Here is a 25,045-nt window from a genome sequence, read left to right on the forward strand (position 1 = left end):
TTTTTCCTAATTTCCGTTGTTCTTTCGCTAAAATCTTCATTAACATAGAGTTTTTCATTCCAAAGTTTTAGTTTGATAAATTTTTCAAATACTGCGTTTCTTTCTTTGTAATTAAGAAACTTGACTATTATTGTTCTGTTTTTTTTAACTCCTTTGTCATTTCTTCCTATTCGATGCGCCCTTTCAATTTCTAAATCATTAGTAAAACCAAACTTAGATTTTAAAACTTCTGAAATTTTCTCTCGCTGTCTTCCCATGATTTGTTCTCGCTTTCTTCGACTCCATTAAACCTAAAATTATTCCTACGACTTCGATCTTCAAGTTCGGCAAGCTTGTCTTTCACATCATTGTTTTTGTCATTAAACTTTATGTTATCTGTTAGTTCGACATTTGGAATTGCATTTTTTTCAGTTCTTTCAATTCAGCTAGAGTAGTTTCATACTTCTCACTTACAAAGTCGACTGCCTTTCTTAATTCCCTCATTTCACTTTTAAAATTTTTATTTTCTTCTTGTATATTATTAAATTTAATTTCCATTTTATCAAATTTATCATTAAAAAGTTTTATTAATGTGTTTTTATGTATCTCCAGTAAATCCTTTATATTGGTTGCTGAAAATTTTGCCATTATTTATTTTATTTTTTTATTTTTTTTTTTCCATTGATAAAAAAATCCGTCCGTTCACGATCGCGGTTGGTTGAAAATCTATAGAGGTATAGTGGTAGTGATATAGAGATACAGTGATTCAAAATAAACCTTTTTTATTTTCTAAACAAATAAAACGTCGATTGGAATTTGCATCAAAGTAATTAAAAATGCTGATATCATACTGGAAATAAATTTGATGGTCAGATGAGTCAAAATACAATCTTATCTCATCGGATGGAGTCCAAAAAGTGTGTCGAAAAAATGAGAAACTTATAAATTGAGTTGTTTGCGACGTAGTGAAATGCATGGAGGAGGAAATGTGATGGTTTGGGGTTGTATGAGTTGAAAAGAAGTGGGGAAATTGATATTTATTGATAACAAAATGGATGCTTCGATGTATTGTGAAATCCTTCAAGCTAACTTGCAACCATTTACTTAAAAATTGAGAATGGGAAGCAGTTACATACTCCAGCAGGATAACAATCCAAAACATACCACCACGAAAACGAAGGTATACTTTGACATAAATAATATCAATGTTTTGGAATGGCTATCTCAAAGTCTGGACTTGAATCCAATAGAAAATTTGTGGTTTTTTTTGGATAGAAAAATTGGCAAGCGAGCCTTTAGACGCAAAGACAACTTGAAAGAAGTTATAATGAGGGCATGGGGTATTATAACAACAGAAGAGACAAAAATTTTATATACGCAATGCCAAATTATCTAGATGAGGCCATAAGACTAAAGGAGGCCCCACTCGATACTAATTTCCATGGAATTTGATCAATTTGACATTATTTTTGAACTCTACGATTATTTTTTTTGCAGTCAATTTTATGCATCATTAGTCAATTTTATGCATCATTAGTCAATTTTATGCATCATTTTAAGCAACATTATGCATCATCAATTGCGTAAAATTCAATAGGTTTGAAAAGCAATGATTTCCCCAATACACAAATAAATTCTTAAAACAATACTTAATAAGATATCTAAAAAAAACTTTTAAATATTTTAACGGAAAACTCATTTTTTTTGATGCAATCGTTATAAGGCATGCTATCGGAAAATCTGCTAACGGTCGTTTTTTGAAATTTTTTGTGTGTGGTAGTGTTTGTATAATAAAACATTTTGGCAGAAAAAAATAATTAAAAATATTATTTAGTTTCAAAATGTCAATCGAGCATACTAAACAAAGATTTTTGATTGTGAACAAACACTTCAAAAATCCAACTTTATCGAATAGAAAGATGGCGAAATTATTAAAAATATGAAGAAGAACTGTAGATACTGTTCTTAAACGGTTTACAGAACAGGAAACTATTCAGAGAAAACGCACAGCAAATCCTAGAGCTCTCGAAAGGTTGGAGACTTCATTGGAAGAACATCCTGATTGGTCTGATAGATATCGAGCGAAAAAAACTGAAGGTTTCCAATTTTTTTGTACACAAATGGCAACATAGACTTGGATATCAAAGTTTTAAAGTAGTTAAAATACCAAATTGAAACGATAAACAAAATTCAACCGCAAAGAGTCGAGCTCGAAAGTTGGATGACAACTTGTTAACAAAACATAATGAATGCATTTTGATGGATGAAGAAATTTATGTTAAAACGGATTTTAAACAAATACCTGGGCAGTTCTACTATGTTTCTAAAATAAGAGAAAATGTGAGTGATAAATACAAGTATGTAATGACTGATAAATTTTCGAAAAAATTGATGATTTGGCAGGCACTTTGCTCTTGCGGCAAAAAATCGCCAAGTCTTTGGGCACAATGAAATCTTCGGAACACTTGAAATGCTGTCTTTCTCGTATAAAACGACTAATTAAAGCTCATATAAGTGCTTCAGTATTGTTTTGGCCTGATTTAGCCACAATACATTACTCAAAAGATGCTCAAAAGTTTTACGATGATAATGGGGTGATGTTGGTTCTGAAAAAGATGAATCCTCCAAACTGCCACCAATTACGTCCTATTGAAAAATATTGGATTATCATTAAAAAAAAATTGAAATTAAGTGGAAAAACAGTAAAATCAGCAACAGATTTGAAAAAAAAAAGGGATTACGCTGCTAAAACTTACAAAAATCAATCTGTCCAGAAACTTATGGGAGGCATCAAAAAGAAATTCAGAATTTTCTGTAAAACCTAATTTTTTTTGTTTTTTCCCTATTAATATGAAATCTTTACAGTCTTAATTCTTCAGAAATGTATTGATTTAAATACATTTAAGCTTTCTTACATCTTTTTTTGATCAAGAAAGGTGAGCAGATTTTTCCGATAGCATGCCTTAAAAAGACTTGTGGAAGGAAGTTTAGAACTAAGTAGTTGTGCAGTAAAAAACGTTGGGAATTTTAAATCAGTTTTTAAACTTGAACAAGAGCAAGAGTTAGCTTAACACCTAATTTTTTTAGAGAGTCGCTTGTTTCCAGTTATAATGAAAGATTTGAGAAAATTGGCATTTCAGCTAGCTGAAAAAAACAAGATGTCACATAAGTGGGCAGAAAGCTTTCTTAAACGCAATCTTGTTATTTCTTTGCGAATGCCACAGGGAATTTCTGGAGCTAGAGCTATGGGATATAACCAACCTGCTTTGAATAAATTTTTTGAACTATTGACTAAAAGCATAGATGAAAACAACAAAACTCCAAATGTTTTATATAACGTTGACGAGACAGAATTTTCTTCAGTACCAAAAAAAGTGTCAAAAGTAATTGCTAAGAGGGGTAAAAAACAAGTTGGAACTCTAACATCAGCTGAACGAGGGAAAATCATAAAAATCGAAATGTGTATGAGTGCCTCTGGTATATACGTGCCCCCAAGAATGTTAATACTATTGAAGAAGCTCCTCCGGATACTATTGCATCATATCACCCTAGTTGTCGGATGCAAACAGGTATACTTTTTGTAGTGGTTAGACCATTTTCTGTTCTTTGTAATGCCATCCAAAAAAAGGCCTGCACTGCAATTATTAGATGGTCATGCAACACATACAAAAAATATGGAGTTCATAATGAAAGCACGTGAAAATGTTTTTATTGTTATTTGCTTTCCACCACATTGTTTATACTGTCTGTAGCCACTAGATGTCTCCTTCATGGGACCATTTAGTTGCAACTGTTCGAATGAAGTTCGTATTGGGTGCGTACATATTATCTTAGAGTTGCGACCGAATATCAGATTCCGAATATCAGATTCGGAATAGCTTGTATAAAATGTGCAAATTTTTTGACAGCTGTAAATGGTTTTAGAAAGACTGGAATAAGTCCCTTTAATCCTGGAGTTTTTGATAATTGGATGTTAGAGCCTTCAGAAACAACCAACAGGTCATTTCCTGAGATGGATTCAGCAACACCAAATCTAACTACCAAGTCTCAAACACAAACTATTTCACTTCAAAAATTATCAACAATTTTTTGTTTCTACAGTCTTGTCAACACTTGTAGCGTTTTTTCTTTTTTTAGATTGGGCAAATTAGCTATACTCACCAGTTAACCACAAAAAGCGGAACAGGCAAAACAGATGGTTATAAAAACTAAAAAAAAATAAAAACGCTGAAACAGTTGACAAGACTGTAGAAACAAAAAATGATACACCTACAGAAATTGTACCACGAAAAGTATACCCCCAGTGATTTTTGTGATTTTTGTTTTATAAAATTTTCAGAAACTGTTGCATTTTTTTCTAAATTGCTAAAATTAAAAGCTTTTTTTTGTTGTTGTTGGTTGTTGAAGTACACTGATAAAAAACACAGGTTGTTTTTATTTTCATTTTTTATTAATCTAAACCTTACGGGGGCTGTTTGCTGTTTTGACCCCACTTTCCTATATATATACATGTATATATACATATATATACATATATATATATATATATATATATATATATATATATATATATATATATATATATATATATATATATATATATATATATATACATTTATTTTAGGGTGCGGTTGTGCCCCACTATAGGGGCACAACCGTTTTTTTCACCAAGTCTAATTTTTGTGTTATAAAATTTTCAAAAACCGTTTTATTTTTTTCTTAATTGAAGCAATTTAAAGCTTATTGATGTGTTTATCAAAATACACTGTTAAAAAAACGCATACCGTTTTTACTTTCATACTCCATTAATCTAAATGATACGGGGGCTGTTATGCCTCCACTTCCCATACTTGGTTTTAAAATCATGTTAAAAAAATTAACTTTAAAAAAAAAAAAGTATAATAAAACAACAATGAATTTTGTAGGTAATTTCAGGCTCTTTGCCAGAACAGAATTTTTGCAAATTTTGTTTTTCACCATACGTAGGTGCATTTTTTGCACACAACCAAAAAATGCTGTGACGTTTAAAAAATTATTTTATAAATGTATAAATATATGAATATTTTATTATATTTTTGAAATTTCATGTCCCTTGCCAGTGCAGAAGATGTTGTACTAGAGTGACAAAATTTTGAACATGTTATGTGTAGAGACAAGTTTTTTGCTCTACTCTGAAAGCGTTATGTAAAATTTTGTTTTTCGAGCCCTCCCTATCCCCCCTTCCACCCTTTTCCCGGTTTAAACGCCGGTCATCTCGCAAACCTAAGAAAAATTGATGTTATACATCAATTTTACTTATTATACATCAAGAGACTATATATTGAAAGCAATTTCCGCAATTTTGTATTTATAAGGAAATTAGAATCCTTGTATCTTAGTTATAAGCAGTTAATGGTTAAACACGATATAACTTAAATATCTCTAACTAAGATGACAATGCTATAACATTTCTTTTTGTTTTTTCAAAATTTTTTTTTATTTTTTGTTTTTCGAAATTTAAACTACAAATAAAAAAAAAAAATGAGAAAAGACATCACATATAAAAACTGAAAAGTTTTCAGAATGTTTTAAAAGACTATTTTATAACCTTTTGATGAAAACAGTTTCTCTACCATTCCTAACATAGTCGTTATTGGTGACTATAATTAGCAGAGAGCATAAGATTTTGACACCTTTTTTCTTAATAAAATTTCACATATAATTAAAGTTATAGATTTACTAAAATGATAAAAAACAATTGGGTTTCCAGTAAAAAAAACTCGGTTTACAGTGAAACTTATAACAGAATTATCTTAGAATCATAAGTAATATAGTTGACAATTACATGATATTTCTTAAACTGTTTTCGGGAATTTGAGGCTATAATAAAAGTTTAACCGTTTCTGTTTAAAAAGGAGAATAGTACACAGAAAACGGGTCACAAATCCTTGTTATGTCAAATAAGTTAACTCTATTTGTTTGACATTTCACGAAGAAACTTTTCTGCAACAAACTCTCAACAAATTCTTTTGAGCTTTTTTTAACCACCGGTTTTAGCAAGTTATTAAACTACTATAGCTATTACTTGTATTAAAAATCAATAAGTCTAGATTCGTAATCACCAAAGTAGTAAAAGTATAACGGTTACCATTCATCTTTACCATACATCTTATATAAAAGTTTACTTATATACTTATTTAAAAGCTACCATACATCTTATATAAAAATTTAGCAGAAATGTTTAAAAAAAAAAAGCAAAATAAGCAATGTACCCATACAACACAATCATTCCAAAGAGAAATATTATAATTTGTGTGAGAAACATAAAAAAGTTTTTCTTGAGATTAAATTAAAAAGTACAAATTTTTTTTTAAAAATTACACAAATATTTTATATTTAATATAAAACAGTATCAGAAGTACTTTATAAAATCAATTTGAATTGTTTCTTTATTATATAGATTTTAGTAAATGGTATAAAAAATAGCAAAACTTCCCTTTGGCTTTTTGAAAACAATCAACATAAAAAGGACGAATTCAACCTAAAAATAAAACAAAATTATTAAAAACACATATTACACTTTTATGTTTATATACTCTGTAAAATTCAAAATGTGACTAAGGTGATAACAAATAAGAAACTTACTTCTAGATATATATTTTTTTTGTGAGTTTTGGTTTAAGATTTATTGTTAAAGGTTTGGATTATAAACTATTTTTCTAGAAATAGCAACGCTAAAAAGATAATCTTTTACGGTTTAATATAAAAACTGAATTTTTGGCTTTTAGTGAACGATTATATATAGTCAGTTCTAGTAATGAAACAACCAATAATCATTTTTAAGGATAGACATTGACGTGAAGGTAAGCCAAAACGTCTATCAACACAAAACATCACAACAATAACATCACAAAATTAAAAAATAGCACAAAATGTTACAATAAACACTCGATAACTGAAACCACCAATGGACCGAGAAATTAGCTTAATAGAAAATAAATCAGTTATTGGGAAAATAATTCATAAAGAAAGCCTCAACTGGAGTTTTAAAATTAGGTCAAGTTTTTAAGAATTATTGAGTCATCCAGAGTTAATTGTAAAAATTTTATTTACTAACATTATTACATACATGTAATTAACGTTTTATGATTACAAACACACTTTATTATGTGTTTTATGTCAGTACACCACTTGGCTAGCAAAGACAACACTCTTGCCGTAAACAAAGTCATACCACTCTGAAACCATGAAAACAACATAATAACCACATACAAACTATAAACACATAACATTATACGTTATAATGTAATAAATGTGTAAATGACTGTTATATATGAAGTGTAACATGTAACAAATGTGTAATTGAATAATATATATGATGTGTTTCTATGTGTATTTTATGTTATAATTTGTATTATGTAACACACATAGAAACACTTCATATATAACAGTCATTTACACATTTATTACATATAAACTCTTACAAATGATATTTTAAAAAATATACAAAATATAACCCTAACACATACATAAACACATAATAAATAACACACAGTACTGCATTAAATGGCGCAAGAAAATACTTACCTAAAAACTATAAATTACAGTTAAATTATTTAAAAAAAATGAGGCGTTTAATAGTAAAACAATAATTATTTATAAGTTTAGTACATTGGTAAATAAAACATTGTTTGTATAGCATTTATTAATTGACATACCTTATAAAGAATGTTCATCAATTAAAAAAAAAAGGTAATAAACTATCTTGTTTTTGAACATGCAACATACTGTTGACCATGGAAAAAGCAAGGGTTTTGAGATAAATACGAACTATATCAAAAGTTTGACCTTGACTATTATTTATGGTCATTGAGTATGCTAATCTTACAGGAAATTGACTTTGTTTGAGAGTAAAAGATAAATTTGAATCGGATTGTGTTAACTGAACCCAAGAAACGAATACTTTCCTTCCTTGTAAATAAAAATTATTTTGTAAAAAAAATTACTGAACATATTGGGAATCTTGAGAATATTTTATACAGGCTTCAACAATATCAGCTGGACGCCTTCTCTTTACAATCAAGAGTATTTTCCCAACTCACAAGAGTAACTATACCACCAAAAAGAAACTTGTTATTGCAAACAACTTCAAGTAACTTATTAATGGCATTTAAAGCATGTTTGGGTATCATGGATGCCTCATCGAGTTAATACAGGCTAACTTCCCTTAGGAATTGGCTGTGTATAGAACTTGGAGTTACATTAAATGTGCTGTTTTCCAAGATCGGTACATGAAGTTTGAATAAACCATGAAGTGTAGATCGTTTTTTCAAAAAAGTTGCAGCTATTCCTGTCTATGCAGCTGTTGCAGTAATTATATGTCTATTTTTATTGCAAAAACTGCTGTTTTTGAGCAAAATATATAACAAAACTTGATATACATTTTATATAACATTAATATCTAATTTATATAAAATACATATATATAGCATAAATATATATATAGCAAAAACTGCTGGTTTCAGCGATTAAATAATTGTATGTAAAAGTTTTACCAAAACCTGCATGGACCATCTGAAAAAAATAATCTAGACTGTTTATGTTTATTATTAGGTTGCTCACTTATAGCAGAAAAGAATACATCAGAAATATGACGCTGATTATTATTTAATAACGATCTAATTCGATTTGCTTCGTCAATAAAAAACTGAACTTTTTTTTTCTCTTCATTTTTCGGGAAATAATCTAAATACTTGTCTAAAGTAGGCAGATTATAGTAAGCTAAACGTTTACCAATCTGATTAATTATAGATTCAACTTGGCGCAGTGCTGTCTGCTCAGTAAGTACTGGTGCCATTGAACGATGAATATAATCCTCCATCATAATGAGGTTGATGAGGCTCACAGAAAGTCAAAAAATGGAAAACAATAGTCTAATTTGTTTTGGGATTCAATTAGCAACTGGTTCAGTTAACATATTTCTTCATTCAGCGTCATCTTGTAACAGACCTAATTCAGAAATGCTTCACGGAATGTAATAAAAACTGTACCATTAACAGTACGCAAATCTTCAAAAGAAACTGCACCTCTAACATGCAAAAGTAACAGTCTAAGATAAAATACTTCACCTGTTGGACTTTATACATCCTCAAAATCACCATATTGCTACCTCTTTACCTAACTTGCCATTTACAATTTTTTCTATCAAAAACAAAGTGAGAAGGAAATTGAACATACGGATAGTGTTGGGCTTGTTTATTTTCAGCATTTAATTTAAACCACGCAGTTAGATGAGTGTCACACTGTGCTGAACGGTCCAATAGCTGCCGGTTCTTCACCTTCTGCAAAATATATCATTTGATTATCTAGTGGATGAGTAGATGAACCTGAAGTCAAATGATGTTATGTGACATATCACTTAAGTGATACTTAAACATTTGCCACAACGCTTCTGAAGCTGAGACATAGCAACGATTAAAAAACTTTTTTATTTCATCATTGTTAACTTGCTCATTTATCAACGCATTGCCACATCCATGCCCTTTGTAAATGTACTTAAATAAATACTTAACTGACTTATAGTCATGCAGGCTTCAACATTTATGTGCGCTTGATGTTTTTAAGATAACCACGGGTTATATTGATTTAAGATTTTTATATTGATAGTTATTCCTTTTATATTGAGTTATAGTTATTCCGTTATTGGCACATCTAAAGCGTGGATAACAATTAAAAACTGAAATAGCGTGGGGATGAAATTCTTTTAGAAATTTTTTTTGCATTTCCCATCTTTCATGCAGAGAGAATTAGGATTTAAAATTCCACATGGTCCATTAATCATGCATGAATTTATAAATTCATGAAGTTCAGGATCAACAGTTTGGTCTGGAATTTCTGCTGATATAAAATTATCAATATTTTTTACTGTTTCTAGCTTCTCAACATTTATAAAGTGCAATAAAATATGTACATGTGGTAAATCACGTTTTTGAAACTCAATAACCTGCACATGACTTACAACTTTGCCTAAGACTTCATGCTTAAAAATATCCTTTTAAAAAAGTTTTATTGTAAATACCCGACAAACTAAATCAGGTCAGTCAATAGCAGTTTGAGATTTAAAATTCCTACTATTTCTCTCCATTTTGGATTGCAGGTAAAAGTTATGAATAGATCTGGTTTACCATACTTCTTTATTACTGTTCCTTATTATCTTAAGATCATTAGCACGGTTAATTAAATTTTTATGCAATGCATTGTTTTGTTCACTTCTAAGTTTTTTATAGCTATTTCTAATAAATGCCTTGTAGGATACGCCTTTTTAGGCAAAGGCTAGGAGATGCCAACTCCGACTTAAAACACCTCCTGTCTTAGAGCTCTTGGTTGAGTAAAGGCTAGAGATGGTGTCTCGATAAAAATACTCATTTTGGGCAGATATTAAATGCACCCGGCAACTGTCTTGTAGAAGGTCTCCTAGACAAAGGCTTAAGGGGTAAACAGATTCTATCAACTGACCAGCCTCGCACCCCTTCTTCATCTAATAGGCTGGCGCAGATTTATTTTTAATATATTGTTTCCAGTTTAGGATGTTGAATGCTGGATCTTCTTGACTCAATGGATAGGTTTTGCTTGTGTCTCTGTTTTTATGACTAGGCAACTCATTCTATTATCTTCTAATGAGGTTACAGCTCTAAAACTCATTTTTATGGTACTGAGGCTGGCTGGTTGTCAGGTTTCCCGAACTCTGTGATAGTTCTCAGAGAAGCTGATTCTACCAACAACTGAAAAATATCAAAGGATTAACAGTGCCATGTTGCGCATGGATGGTGTCCCTGTTTGTACTTTTAATGTGCATTGCGGAGGCCAGATTTGAAATCCTCTGTTACAACTTAAGGTTTATTAGTAGTAATGAGGCAATTGGGCTATTAAACAGTGTTCTGAGTATTATCTATGCTTTGAGTCAAGTTTTTCAATATAATTTAAAAATGAATAAAATACCAAAAACTATTAAACACAAAAAACCATCATCATCACCAAGTTCTCTAAACCTATCATTCACTAATATTTGTGGTCTTTGAAGTAACTTTTCTTCTGTTGAGTCTTATCTCTTGAAAAGATTACCAGACCTACTTGCTCTATGTGAGACTAATTTGAGTTCAGCTGTCTCATCTTGTGATCTTAGTGTTGATGGTTATCTTCCTTTAATTCGTAAAGATTTCAATAGTCACATGCTCGGCCTGGGCATTTACATTCTTTAGAACTCGCCCATTTGTCGTGAAACTAGATTTGAATCCACAGACTATTCTTTTATGTGGTTTCGTTTAGAACCACTTTACTCGATTGCCTTTCTCTTTGTTCTATATTGCTCTCCTTAATCTCAAGACTGCAGTCTTTTTGATGTTATTTCTGATCATATTGATTAAGCCCTCTCTCTTTATCCATCAGCTAATATACTTGTTGTCGGTGACTTTAATGCTCACCACTCTGAATGGCTTGGCTCTAGTGTCAGTGATTCTGCAGGCATTATAGCCCACAGCTTTCGCCTTTCTCAATTCCTAACTCAAATAGTTAACTTTCTAACTCGCTTTCCTGACAACCCGAATCATTTACCTTTTCTACTTGACTTATGTCTTGTTTCTGATCCTAGTCAGTGCTCAGTTTCTCCACATTCACCCTTAGGTGCTTCTGATCACAGTTTGATCTCTTTAAAACAAAAATCTAATTCTTCTTCATCACCTGAATCCTCCTATTATCGAACCTTTTACAACTACAGTAAAGCTGACTGGGATTCTTTCCATGATTTTCTTCGTGATGGCCCTTGGGTAGAAGTCTTTTGTCTTCCTGTCGACAAATGTGCTTCTTACATAACTTCGTGGATTCAGACTGGCATTGACTCTTTTGTTCCATCTCGACGATTCCAGGTCAAGCCTCATACTCCTCCACAGTAGTCCTCACACTGTGCTGCTGCGATTGACAATCGAAATCGTTACTTCCATATTTGTCAGCAAAACATATCTCCGGAAAACAGACGTCTGTTTATTACTGCTATAAACAATTGTAAAAAGTTTTGTCTAACTCCAAAACCCGCTATTCTCATGAAATCTCGTATCTCATCTCAAAAATTAGGCTCTCGTGACTTCTAGAGAATCTTTAATAATATCAATAATAAGGGCAAATCTTTAATTCCACCTCTCTTATATGGTTCAGATTTTGTCACCTCACCTAATGACAAAGCTGAATTGTTTGCTATATTCTTTTCATCAATATCATCTCTTGATTCCACTAGTTGCGTTCTACCTGATATTGCCAACAAACAGGTTGATCCATTGCTTGACATTCATATCACTCCAGCTTCTGTATCTAAAGTCATTTCCTGCCTAGACTCTTCTACAGCTTGTGGCCCGGACAACATACCTTTTATTGTCTTGCAGACTTGTTCTCCGGAGCTGTCGTCTATACTCTCAAATCTATTCAACAAGTGCTTATCAGAGTCTTGTCAAAAATTCTGGAGAGCAATCTGATTTGTTTAACTACCGTCCCATCAGTCTTCTTCGTATCATAAGCAAGGTTTTTGAGTCTTTTATTAACAAATACTTAATTTCTCCTCTTTAATCTAATAACTTACTTTCTGACCGTCAATATGGATTTCGATCTTCTCGTTCTACACCTGATTTGCTAACAGTATCAACTGATAGGTTTTATTGTGCATTAGATAAAGGTGAAGAGGTTAAGGCCATCGCTCTTGACATTTCAAAAGCTCCTGATAAAGTTTGGCATGCTGATCTTCTCCATAAGCTTTTTTCTTATAGTGTATCCGGCAACATGTTTAAGATTATTGAATCCTTTCTTTCCAATCGTAGCATAAAAGTTGTCCTCGACGGACAGCACTCTTCTTTTTATTCTGTAACTTCAAGGGTTTCTCAAGGTTCTATCCTTGGCCCTATACTCGTTTTAATTTACAATTACGATCTTCCAGATATTCTCACATCTAAGGTGGCATTGCTTGCTGATGATACTACCATTTATTCTTGTCGTGATAAGAAACCAAAACCCTCTGATTGCTTGGAGGGGGCATTTGAGCTTGAAAAAGATCTCACTTCAGCTACAGCATGGGACTCACAGTGGCTGGTGAACTTTAATTCAGATAGATCTCAATTTTTTCAGCCAATCGTCATCGCAATAATTTAGATCTTCCTATATTTATGAACGGTGACGTACTCGATAAGTAATCTACTCTTCATCTTCTAGGATTAACTCTTACTTCCAATCTTTCTTGGAAACCATATATCAAATCTGTTGCAAAATTAGCATCTGCTAAGGTTGCATCTCTTTATCGAGCTCGACACTTTCTTACTTCGGATTCTATTCTCTATTTCTATAAATCTCAAATCTGGCCCTGTATGGAATACTGTTGCCATATCTGGGGCGGTTCTTCTAATGATGCCCTTTCTCTTTTAGAAAAGGTGCAAAAACGCATTGTAAACATAGTTGAAGCTGCTCTTGCAGCCAACCTCCAACCATTGTCACATTGTCGTAATGTTGCTTCTCTTTCTCTTTTCTACAAATACTATAATGGGCACTGCTCTAAAGAGCTAGCGTCTCTTGTGCCATCTACTATAATTCATTCTCGTGTTACTCGTCATTCAATTAAGTGTCATCCTTTTTCTGTGACTGTTCCTAAGTGCTCCAAAAACGCTTATTCGTCTAGTTTTTTTCCTCTAACGTCATCTCTTTGAAATTCTCTTCCTTCATCTTGCTTTCCTGATTCATATAATTTGCAATCCTTTAAGTCGTCCGTCAATCGTTATCTTGCTCTACAATATTCATCTTTTTTCTTTCAGTAACTTGCAACTTTAATTAGTGACTGCCTGCAGCCTTGTTGGAAGCGATGATGTTTAAAAAAAAAAATTTTTTTTGACATATGGATCAACAACATATTCCTGAACAAGTTTATTATAGAATATAGGACAAAAAGTTTGTCCAACGTCAAGCCTATAATCATAATACTGAGACAAAGTAACATGGTTTCTAACACAATTTACGCGATCAGGATTGTGTTCCAGTTGATTGCGTCTTCCAGCATCACCTCTTGGGGAAAATATTGGATATACCATAGGATCTAAATTTGCAGACTTATGAAATTGTTCTCAAAGGATGACCTCAAGGATATATAACAATTATGCTGGATGCAAGTGGAGCACCATCATTGCCCACAAACACAATAGCAACTTCCATATGGGAAGGAAGATTGTATTGGTGTCTATCATGAACTTCAAGCAAATACATTTTGACAACAGAAGTTGGTCTACCTTTCATAGCTGCTTGGCGGATTTCTTCATCCTCTACTTCTGCCATGTTTTTAAATGCAAGAGCAAATGGGTTTTCTTGATGAATTAAAGTTTGAAAGAGTTGCATTAACTGATGTATACAATGATCATTACCAGGTTGCTCCATTCTGAATTACACTGGTGCATTAGGATCATAGGTATATAACTGACAATATGTGAGCAGAACACTTTCTTCAGGCCTTAAATTTCAGATACGATGCAAAATTTGTTCACAGACCCAAAAACTGAAAAAGCCATTATTTGGGGGAGGAGCCGTTTTGGCGGTGAAGGAAGCAAAAGGTAAAGAGTAATTATAACTTAAGGAACTAAGTAGTTAAAGAACTAAGTAATAACTTAAGGAACTAAGTAACTACATAAGGAACTTTAAAAAAGGTAGAGAGGATTACAACTTCATATGTGAGAGCATGATCAATATGGCTTTCTGTCATAAAATCAGTCATCAATGGTAAATATGGAGACAGAGGAGCTAAAACAACTTTTCCTGATTGACAGCACTGAAAATAAGTTTCATTTAAAAATTCTTCGCACTACTTTACTGAAAAATATGATTTAGTTCTCCGAGGTAGTTACTCCGTATAGCAATATTATTTTTTGCTATGAGATGCATAATATACCTATTGAGCTCTCGCCTAGCCAGATTTATTTCATTTTGATTACAATTTATTTCAGCTCGCCTGGGCTCATCTCTTTCATTTCGACGATAATTTATCTTAGTTCGTTTAAGCGCATCTCTTTCATTTTGGCAACGGTTCAATTCATTTTGGCAACGGTTTAATTCATTTTGCCTAGCCTAATTTCTATCGTTTTGAGAAAGTCTAATAATTCCACTTCATAAATTATTTATACATGATTAAGCATTGAAGGAGTGTGTAAAAATGATGCCTAATATAATAAAAGTTGAACTTTTAGTTATCTTTCCTCAACATATCTAAAATAAAATGTTAGCAAATAAAACAGAGCATAATATAATAATCTAACTATATTCTACCTCTATTAGTCTCTATTAGCAGAAGGCAACCCGTAATCCGGGTTTGAAGTAAATAAATTATTAATAAAAATTTCATTTGTGTTCTCTAATAAAATATAAATTTTTTAATACTATTTTAGTTGTGCTTACTTTTATTTTTCTTGGCTTCTTAGTTAAAAAAACTGCTAGTTTCATTAAAGATACAGTTTACCAATTGTTTCGCAACGTTCGGACATTAAATGCGCTAATCACAACAAAATCGTTTTGTTAAAATATGACTTGAATTATATGAATAGATCATTCAAGCCTTATTTTAAAATTGCGAAAAATTGTTTTGGTAAAATATCCGGAATATATTTTCCCTTTCCTTCCTCTTAATTTTGCTGAGTAGTTTATAATTGTTTTTTCAAACTTTTCTCTATTTTGGTAAGAGTGATGATTGAAGCTTAAAAAATAAATATTCACAAAAATTATACCTCAACTTGTATCTTAATATAACTTATTAATATATAACTTGTATGAAATGAAATTGTTTTGGATACCCGGAAAAAACTATAAGTTGAAAAATATATCCGAAATTCCCGGATATATTTTTAAATCTTTTTAAAAATATTTTTAAAGCTAATTTCTGTATACTGCTCCTATAATATTAAAGCTTATTACTCAAGCTATCTTTTTTTTTTAAATATCCAGCAGAAATTAATATAATAATTGAAAAAAAAAAAAAAAATACCGTAAAGAATTATGTCGATTTACTTTACATTAACGTATATTAACAAATATTTGTTTCATCATTCATCCAATCCAAATTTACACTAATGCAGAAAATATTTAGCGAAAAATGTCCGGAATATACTTTGCCTTGCATTTGTCTTCACTTAGCGTTAAAATTATTAGTTTTATTTAAAAGTCTTTATTAATTTTTTTTTTTAAGTCAGGTTGATAAAAAAATGCAATTGCTTTTACTCAACATTTTTGAAGTAATTGTTACGCTTTACGTTAATACAAATTTGAGCAAAATCGATAAAAGGTGAGCAATTAGTCTAAAACCGTTGAATAAAAGCAATTGCTTTTTTTATTCACCCGGCCTAACGAGCTGAAAAGGCTATAAAAGAAATGTTAAAACCATATAAAACAGTTGTAAAAATTAAATATTTAAAATTGCGTTCACTTTGTTTTTAAACAAGTTTATTTACATGATAAATAGTTAAATATGTAACAAAAATATTTAAAAAAAATCTATATAAAAACATATTTTTCTTAAAAAACAATTAACGTTGAAGTCGCTTTTTCAAATGAGTTATTTTAGCCGCCATCTTCAGGTCCGAGGAGTCAAGAATACCCTATTGTAAAGAAAACCATATTAAAATAATTAAAAACATCTATTATCGATAGGGACGACGATTAAACATTAAAAAAGCTACGTGATTCCATGCTATTAGAAAGTTATAGAAAAATAAGTAAAAAGTAAAAAGTAAAAAAAAAAAAATTAAAAAAGAACAAAATAGAAAGATTTTTAAAAACTACTTAATTTTGTATGCACTTCGGCTATGGTGTTCATTTTTGAAATCCAATATCTTTATCTTTAATGAAAAGCCAACTCGTTTAATCTCATTCAAAGACCAAAAATATTAATAACACTAAAGATAAAAGAAAATGAGAGATAAACAATTGTACTATAGTAATATCAAATGCTATATTAACTTTTAACAAATAAATAAAAGCAGAGAAACTACCTGTAATCATTTTTAACGATAGACACCACGGGAAGGTAAGCCAAGCTGTCTATCAACACAAAACATTGAGCCTTGAATCATGCAAGTTTTAATAATATCAAAAAGTTTACAATTATCAATCGGATCTGGAATTTCTGCACATATTAAATTATTGATATCCTGTGCTGTTTCAAGTTTATCATCATTGGCTAAATGAAGTAAAATGTGGGCATGCGGCAAACCACGTTTTTGAAACTCAATAACCTTAACCTGCGTTAAAACTTTGCCTAATACACCATGTCTGAATATATCATTAAGGAGGTTATTTAAATTAAGTTTAAATACACAAGTGACCAAATCAGGTCTATCATTCGCTGTCTGACCCGGATATAAATTTTCTGTTATTTCATGTCATTTTGGGTTGCAAGTAAAAGTAATAAAAAGATCTGGTTTACCATACTTTTTAATAATTGCTATAGCATCTTTAAAATTTTTTTCTAAAGCTCTAGGACTTCCTACATAAGATGATGGCAAAACAACTACTCGCCCTGGTCTAACATTACGTTGTTCGCTATGTTGTTAACACGTTCATTTAAGGCATCATACTGCTCGCATCTCAGTTTATTTTGATAATTTCTGATAAAAGCAAGACACTGGCCTTTGATTTTTACATATGCATCTACAGCATATTGCTGAAATAATATTCTTGCAATAAAATAATGAACAGAAAAATTGCCGAACAGAAAGTCTATAATTGTAGAACTGAGATAATGTAACATGATTTCTAACCAGTGTGGCACGCTCAGGGTTATGCACTGACTGATTATGCCAACCAGCATCTCCTCTTGGGAAAAAGAGAGGATAAATCAGAGGATCTAAGTTGGCTGACATACTTGATACAATTTTTAAAGGATGACCTTTAAAAATTGTATCAAGTTGCTATAGTCTACCTTCGTGTGAAGGTAGATTATAGCAACGTCTATCACCCCCTTCAAGTAAAGACAATTTTACAACAGAAGCTTGGCGACCTTCTATAACCGCTTGACAAACTTCTTCATCTTCTACTTCAGTCATGTTTTTAAATGCAAGAGCAAAGGGACTTTGTTCAGTAATTATAGTTTGCAATTGAAACATTAAATCACGTAAACAAAGATCATTACCACGTTGTTGCATTCTAAAATTTACTGCTGCAAGTGGATCATATATATATAGTTGAGAATATATTGGTGGAATATCTTGATCTGGCCTAAGATTACCTACACGATGATAAATCTGGCCACTTATTTTAAAACATGGAGGCCCATGATTTATTGTTTGAACTACAGTTGCTTTAAAAGAAGCGAAAGAAAGACATGCATTATAATTTGGAATATGTTTAAAAAAACTAACACTAGCATTACGATCTACATAACTCCCTGTAAATAAATCCTGTCAAACTTGTGTAAATGGTGAAAGTGGAGGCAAAGCTACCTTACCATTATGGCATCATAAAAAATGTGTTTTATCTGAAATTTCTTAGCACCACAGTGCTGACAAATTTGATTCATTCCTCCTAATTAATTATAATCTGGAATAGCATTACTTCTTGCTATAGAATACATTTGTCGTTGTCTAACAGATCTTCTTACATTTTGGCGACAATTAACTTCGCCTCGATTTAGCCTATAACTTTTATTTTGTAAATGATTAATTTCATCTCGCATAAGTCTATTTCTTTCATTTTGTCTACGATTTATAGCATTTACATCATCTTGTAAATACATAACTTCATCTAGCCAATCATCCATTTCAATGTCATCATTTTCATTAAATATATTTATCAAAGCAACACTAATTATTTCTTTTTTTTACAACTCTAAAGTTAACAATAAAATAAAAAAACTTAATAAGTAACTAAATAAATTTTACTCGAAAAATCATGAAATAAAGAAACCAAACAAATGCAAAATAAAATTAACTTGCCATTATCAAAAGTAATACACCTGTATTACTTTTTCTTAAGTTTATTTAATTAAAGTTAAGAAAAACCTGCAACCATATTAGCAAAGACTTATAGAAAAAAGGGAAAATTTATTTTGTTTCTAATAAAAAAAATTTAGAAACAAACAAATATCCTTTTTTATTAGAAATAGTAAAGTGTTTCTAATAATATATATATATATATATATATATATATATATACGTATGTATATATACATATATATATATATATATATATATATATATATATATATATATATATATATATATATATATATATATATATATATATATATATATATATATATATATATACAATTATATACAATACAAAACAGGTTATTAACGTGGGTTTGTAAATTTCACACCCCTTCCCACCCAACACACAAACTATGACGCTGCCGCGACTCCAAAGATATATATATATATATATATATATATATATATATATATATATATATATATATATATATATATATATATATATATATATATATATATATATATATATATATATATATTGAACTATTTATTAGTGAAAACATATGAAAACCAAAACTTTGTTTATAATATATATAGCATATTTTATGAACAAACTTCTACAATTTGACATGGTATAACAACTTTATTATAATTATTAACAACTCTGTAAACATGAATTTTCTAATAATCTAAATCTTAATAAATTATAAACAATTAAACTTAAATAAAAATGTATGAAATTGATTAATTCTATATAAATTCATAAAAAAAAAAACATATAATAACACAATTGAATCCTAAACCACAATTCATTCATACAAGAGAAATTATTATACATTTACTGAAAAGCCAGAAACATTTTTTTTAAAGATAGAAAGATTTTATCAATACTATTGATAAATTTTATTTATAACAAAATGTTGTAATGGTTTTTATCCCAATTATTAAAAGCATGTGAAAGCATGAAACTACCTATAAATATCTTCTAACGCTAGATCCCACCTAAGAATTATATTAATCTATATTTTCAATATTAACATCTATAACACGAAGCTTTAATTTTAGAAGTACAATTTAAAAAAATATTACAATAAATTATTTACTTAATAAAATTTTAAAAAGATTTTATATTACCTATCATTTCAAGCTACTAAACATTATCTACCTAATGTCTACTTAAACATTTTGAACTTGTACAATGTAAGGCCGTGACTTCTTTAAGAAAACACTTGGTTAAGAAAAGTCAGAAATCTACTTTCAAACTAAGAAATAGTGTATTTTACAGAATACAGATCCGTAACTAATGACAAACAATAGGCGTAACTATGCGCACTAATAATAATAATATTCACTGTGCTATTTATATTAAGAAACAAAAGCAGTGAGTTTTTGTAATGAAACTACCTAATAATCATTTTTAACAACACACACTAAGATAAAGATAATCAAATGGTAACAACATTAAGCAAAATATTCTCAAAGAAAATGTTATGTATTTTCAGAATAGTTATATTGAAGGCTAGACAACGCTTAGACCTAAGGCAGTGACACCGCCTGACTGGTAAGGTCGACGAATCTTGCTCTAGATCTATATCTCAAATATAATGTGTTTTATAGTTATACTAACTATAAAACACAATATTTTTTTTAATGTTATATAACATATAAAAACAGCTCATTTAACAATCATGTACACATTAGATATAATACATTTCATACTATTATAAAAACACATTTATATAAACACATTTATAGAACAAGTATATAACATATATCACCACATACACGTATGTATCAAAAACTTTTTAACTTTAAGCATAATATAAACAAATATGCAAACTTTTAACAACTATAAAATAACATTTATTAGCATTAATTATTTTTAATGTAACAAAGAATGCAGACTACAATTCACAACATTGTAATGAAACCATTAAAGAAAAAAAATAAAAATTTCTAATAAATACATATTAAGATACCTTAAAATGAAGCAAAACACACCATTCTTTTGACAAATTCCAGAAGAATTTTTTTTTTATTTTCTGTTTTTAATTTTTCTATTTTTTATTATTTTTCCTAAGAATATAAAATATTACATATAGATATAGAGAAATATAAAATAGATGAAAATAAACGCAAACTTATGTATTTAAACTTACATGACCACAAACAACAGTCTTATTTTATTTAACTATTCATATTAAATACATAAATAAAATTATATTCTCATTATTTTTTCTGCAAAAAGTAATCTTAATCTATAAATAAGAAAATGAATTGAACTTACTAAAAAAGCCATCAGCTCCTTTTAACTGCTCAAGAAAATAAAACAATACTTACTTAAAATGTTCTAAAAAAACAAACGATAAAACTGAAACAGTTTACTAAAAAAGAAACATTGTACTAAAAAACTACCTAAAAAGACTTGAGTGTTCAATCGTTTTCTGATAGAAAGCACCCTGGTCGTCCGACATCCTGGACTAGAGAAACGAACGCCGAATTAACGAGACTTGTCAACAATCGAAAAGGGGTCAGTCAGAGAAAAATAGGTATTAAATTCGGTGTAAATCAATCGACCATTCGTCGTCAGTTAAAAAAAATTATTATTAAATACAGAAAACGTGAAAAGACTCCAAAATACACTATAGAACAACAAATAAAGGCAAAGAAAAGAAGCAGGAAACTAGTTAACCAACTCTATAACACAAAATCGCTTCTAGTCATCGATGACGAAAAATACTTTTGTTTTGCAGGGGACAACATGCCTGGAAATTCTGGATACTATACAAACAACAAAAAGACATGCCTAGCAAGTGTTCGTTTTATAGGAAAAGTGAAATTTCCAAAAAAATTATTAATGTGGATAGCCATACCTGACCGTGGTATGTCCGAGCAATTGCTTCGCACTTCCAAGGCTGCAGCGATCAATTCGTAATAATGTGCACTAATAATATCCATTGCGCTATTAATATTTAGATTTACATAAGATGTTCTAAAATAATATAGTTATACGTAAAGATAACATATTTCTATATAACTTACGCTAAAGTTAGATAGAAATTGAAATACTCTTCTTAACTGAGTAATGTTATATATTTAGTTAGTTATCATTATTTATTGACAAAATGTTATTAGTATTTATTCAAATAAATAAAATGAAAAGTAATTAAAATAATTTTAAAACTTTTACATGTAAAAACTAATAAACAAAGTAAATTGAAAAAATTTATAAGGCCTATCTGCTCATCAAATACTGCTAGCGTTAAACAGTGAAATGTAATCCTCCATCCTAAAATCCCTTATATTACTTTGAAATGCATTTAATGCTAGATTTGCAATAAATAAGGATGCACAAAACTAATATTAGAAAGCTTTTATAAACAATCGCATATTTGCTTTAAGTGAAGAAACTTCGAAATATTGAAACTTCTTAAGTTTTTAAGTATTTATTATTTTTCTAATGTATTTATTATTTTAAAAAACAGGTCAATAATAAAATAATGAAAAATTAAAATGTGTGTATGTGTGTATGTATGTATGTATGTATGTATGTATGTATGTATGTATGTATGTATGTATGTATGTATGTATGTATGTATGTATGTATGTATGTATGTATGTATGTATGTATGTATGTATGTATGTATGTATGTATGTATGTATGTATGTATGTATGTATGTATGTATCTATGTGTGTATATATATATGTATATATATATATATATATATATATATATATATATATATATATATATATATATATATATATATATATATATATATATATATATATATATATATACACACATTAAAATACTATTATGGAGAAACTATTCTCTATACAAAAAATCCTAAAAACTTAATGAAAGTTACAAGAACTTATGTTATAAGACTTTGCATACTTATCTTTATAAAGATAAAAATAATAAATTAAAGTTAAACATATTTAATAAAGAAAATAGAAATTCTTAAATGCTTAAATGGGGAGGAGCTATTAGTAAATAAGAAGCCAATTTTTTAACAAAACTTATTTATCATCAAAAGCATAAACTGTTAACAAAAAAGAGCAGAGTATAAATCTTTTAAAATTTTTCTTTTTAAATTAATAAAATATAAATTGCTAACGAAAAGGAACAGAGTATATATCTTTCCGCAAAACTTACTTAAAAAGTAACAGAATGTAAATATTTAACAAAGTATATACCTTTTCAAAAAAATTTACTAAAACTTATAAATATTTAAAAAACTATAGATATTAAAAAACTAAATCTTTTCAACATTTCTTTTAAACGCATTCTTTTAACAATATTAATTCAACACATTTTATGATTAACGGGTGATGCGGAAGTTATCGGACAAAATAAAAACGTCAATAACTTATTTATAAATAAAATAACAAACTACTATCATATTTCTTTTTAAATAAGAATATATTATTTTTATTTAAATTATTATATCTTTTAATAAAAATGTATTATTTTTTATATGAAAAAACACCACCACCTGCAATTGATCTCAATTTTGCTCTGACGCCTTTAATATGCGACTGTAAAAAGTTTAAATCAATTTCTTGTAGTTTTAGTTTAATGCGATCAATCAAAACTTGCTCTGTTGAAGCTTGCCAATCTCCCTCGTAAACCTTCTGTGCCAAATGTCCCCAAAAATTTTCAATTGGTCGTGCTTGAGGCACATTTGGGGGATTGGATTCTTTATCAACGTAATAGACATATTGGTCCATCCAATTTAGAGAATCTTTAGAATAATGAGAACTTGCTAAATCTGACCATAATAAATAGTTAAAGTCTCCATTATACTTGTGAATAAATGGAAGAAGTCGTTTTTCTAAACATTCATTAATATAGATTGATGAATTGATCGCTACAGCCTTGAAAGTGCGAAACAATGGCTCGGACATACCACGGTCAGATATGGCTATCCACATTATTAATTGTTTTGGAAATTTCTCTTTTCCTATAAAACGAACACTTTCTGCGCATGTCTTTTTGTTGTTTGTGTAGTATCCAGAATTTCCAGGCATGTTGTTCCCTGCAAAACAAAAGTATTTTTCGTCATCGATGACTAAAAGCGATTTTGTGTTATAGTGTTGGTTAACTAGTTTCCTGCTTCTTTTTTTTGCCTTTATTTGTTGTTCTATAGTGTACTTTGGAGTCTTTTCACGTTTTCTGTATTTAATAATCATTTTTTTTAACTGACGACGAATGGTCGATTGATTTACACCGAATTTAATACCTATTTTTCTCTGACTGACCCCTTTTCGATTGTTGACAAGTCTCGTTAATTCGGCGTTCGTTTCACTAGTCCAGGATGTCAGACGACCAGGGTGCTTTTTATCAGAAAATGATTGAACAGTTTTAAGTCTTTTTAGGTTATCATATATTGTACTTCGAGAAAATCATTTCTTTTCAAAATGATTTACGATTTTTTGTTTATATATTAGGTTTTTTTACAAAAAAACATTTTTAGTCGCTTTCGAAAAGATTCTCGTTTAGCTGCATTTAACCTCATTTTAAATAATTGTGTTTTAAATAATAAAATTTATATTTTATAGAACGTTTATGCCTACGCATAGAACCACAAAAACTAATGAGGTGTTTCTGTGTTTATTTTGTGTTATTATGCTCAAATAATGAAATTAGGATTTGTCCGATAACTTCCGCATCACCCGTTACTCTATCTACAAACAGATTTAGTTTATGTATTTCATCATAACAGTACACCACTTTACTGGCACGGACAATATTCTTGCTCTGAACAAGGCCAATTCACATTATAGCAAAGTACCACTTGGCTAGCAAGGTCAACACTCTCGTTTTAAACTAAGCCGAATCACAACATCTTGAAGCCATGCAAACAACATAACAACCATTTAAAAACTAAACACATAACATTATAACACATCATAAACACAGAAACACTTCATATATAAAATATATTTACACACTTACAAAATAGAAACCCATATAACCTTAACATATGTAAACACATAATAAATAACACAATGTAATTAAATATACAAATTGAGAAAAATATATAAATTAGGAAAATTTTATAACTACAATCTTTTGTAATATTTC

At 29.7% G+C, this 25,045-nt stretch overlaps 1 protein-coding gene across 1 annotated transcript; it reads right to left on the reverse strand.

Annotated features, from left to right (window-relative positions):
- Window positions 1-23,424: 23,424 nt before the first annotated feature.
- LOC136085344 (uncharacterized) lies at window positions 23,425-24,150 on the reverse strand. The gene has a single exon (XM_065806642.1). It carries the CDS (start codon window positions 24,148-24,150, stop codon window positions 23,425-23,427), a length of 726 nt encoding a protein of 241 aa, XP_065662714.1.
- Between the last annotated feature and the right edge of the window lie 895 nt (window positions 24,151-25,045).

This window comes from Hydra vulgaris, chromosome 09 (genome assembly GCF_038396675.1).
Source record: "Hydra vulgaris chromosome 09, alternate assembly HydraT2T_AEP".
NCBI classification, from domain to species: Eukaryota; Metazoa; Cnidaria; class Hydrozoa; order Anthoathecata; family Hydridae; genus Hydra; species Hydra vulgaris.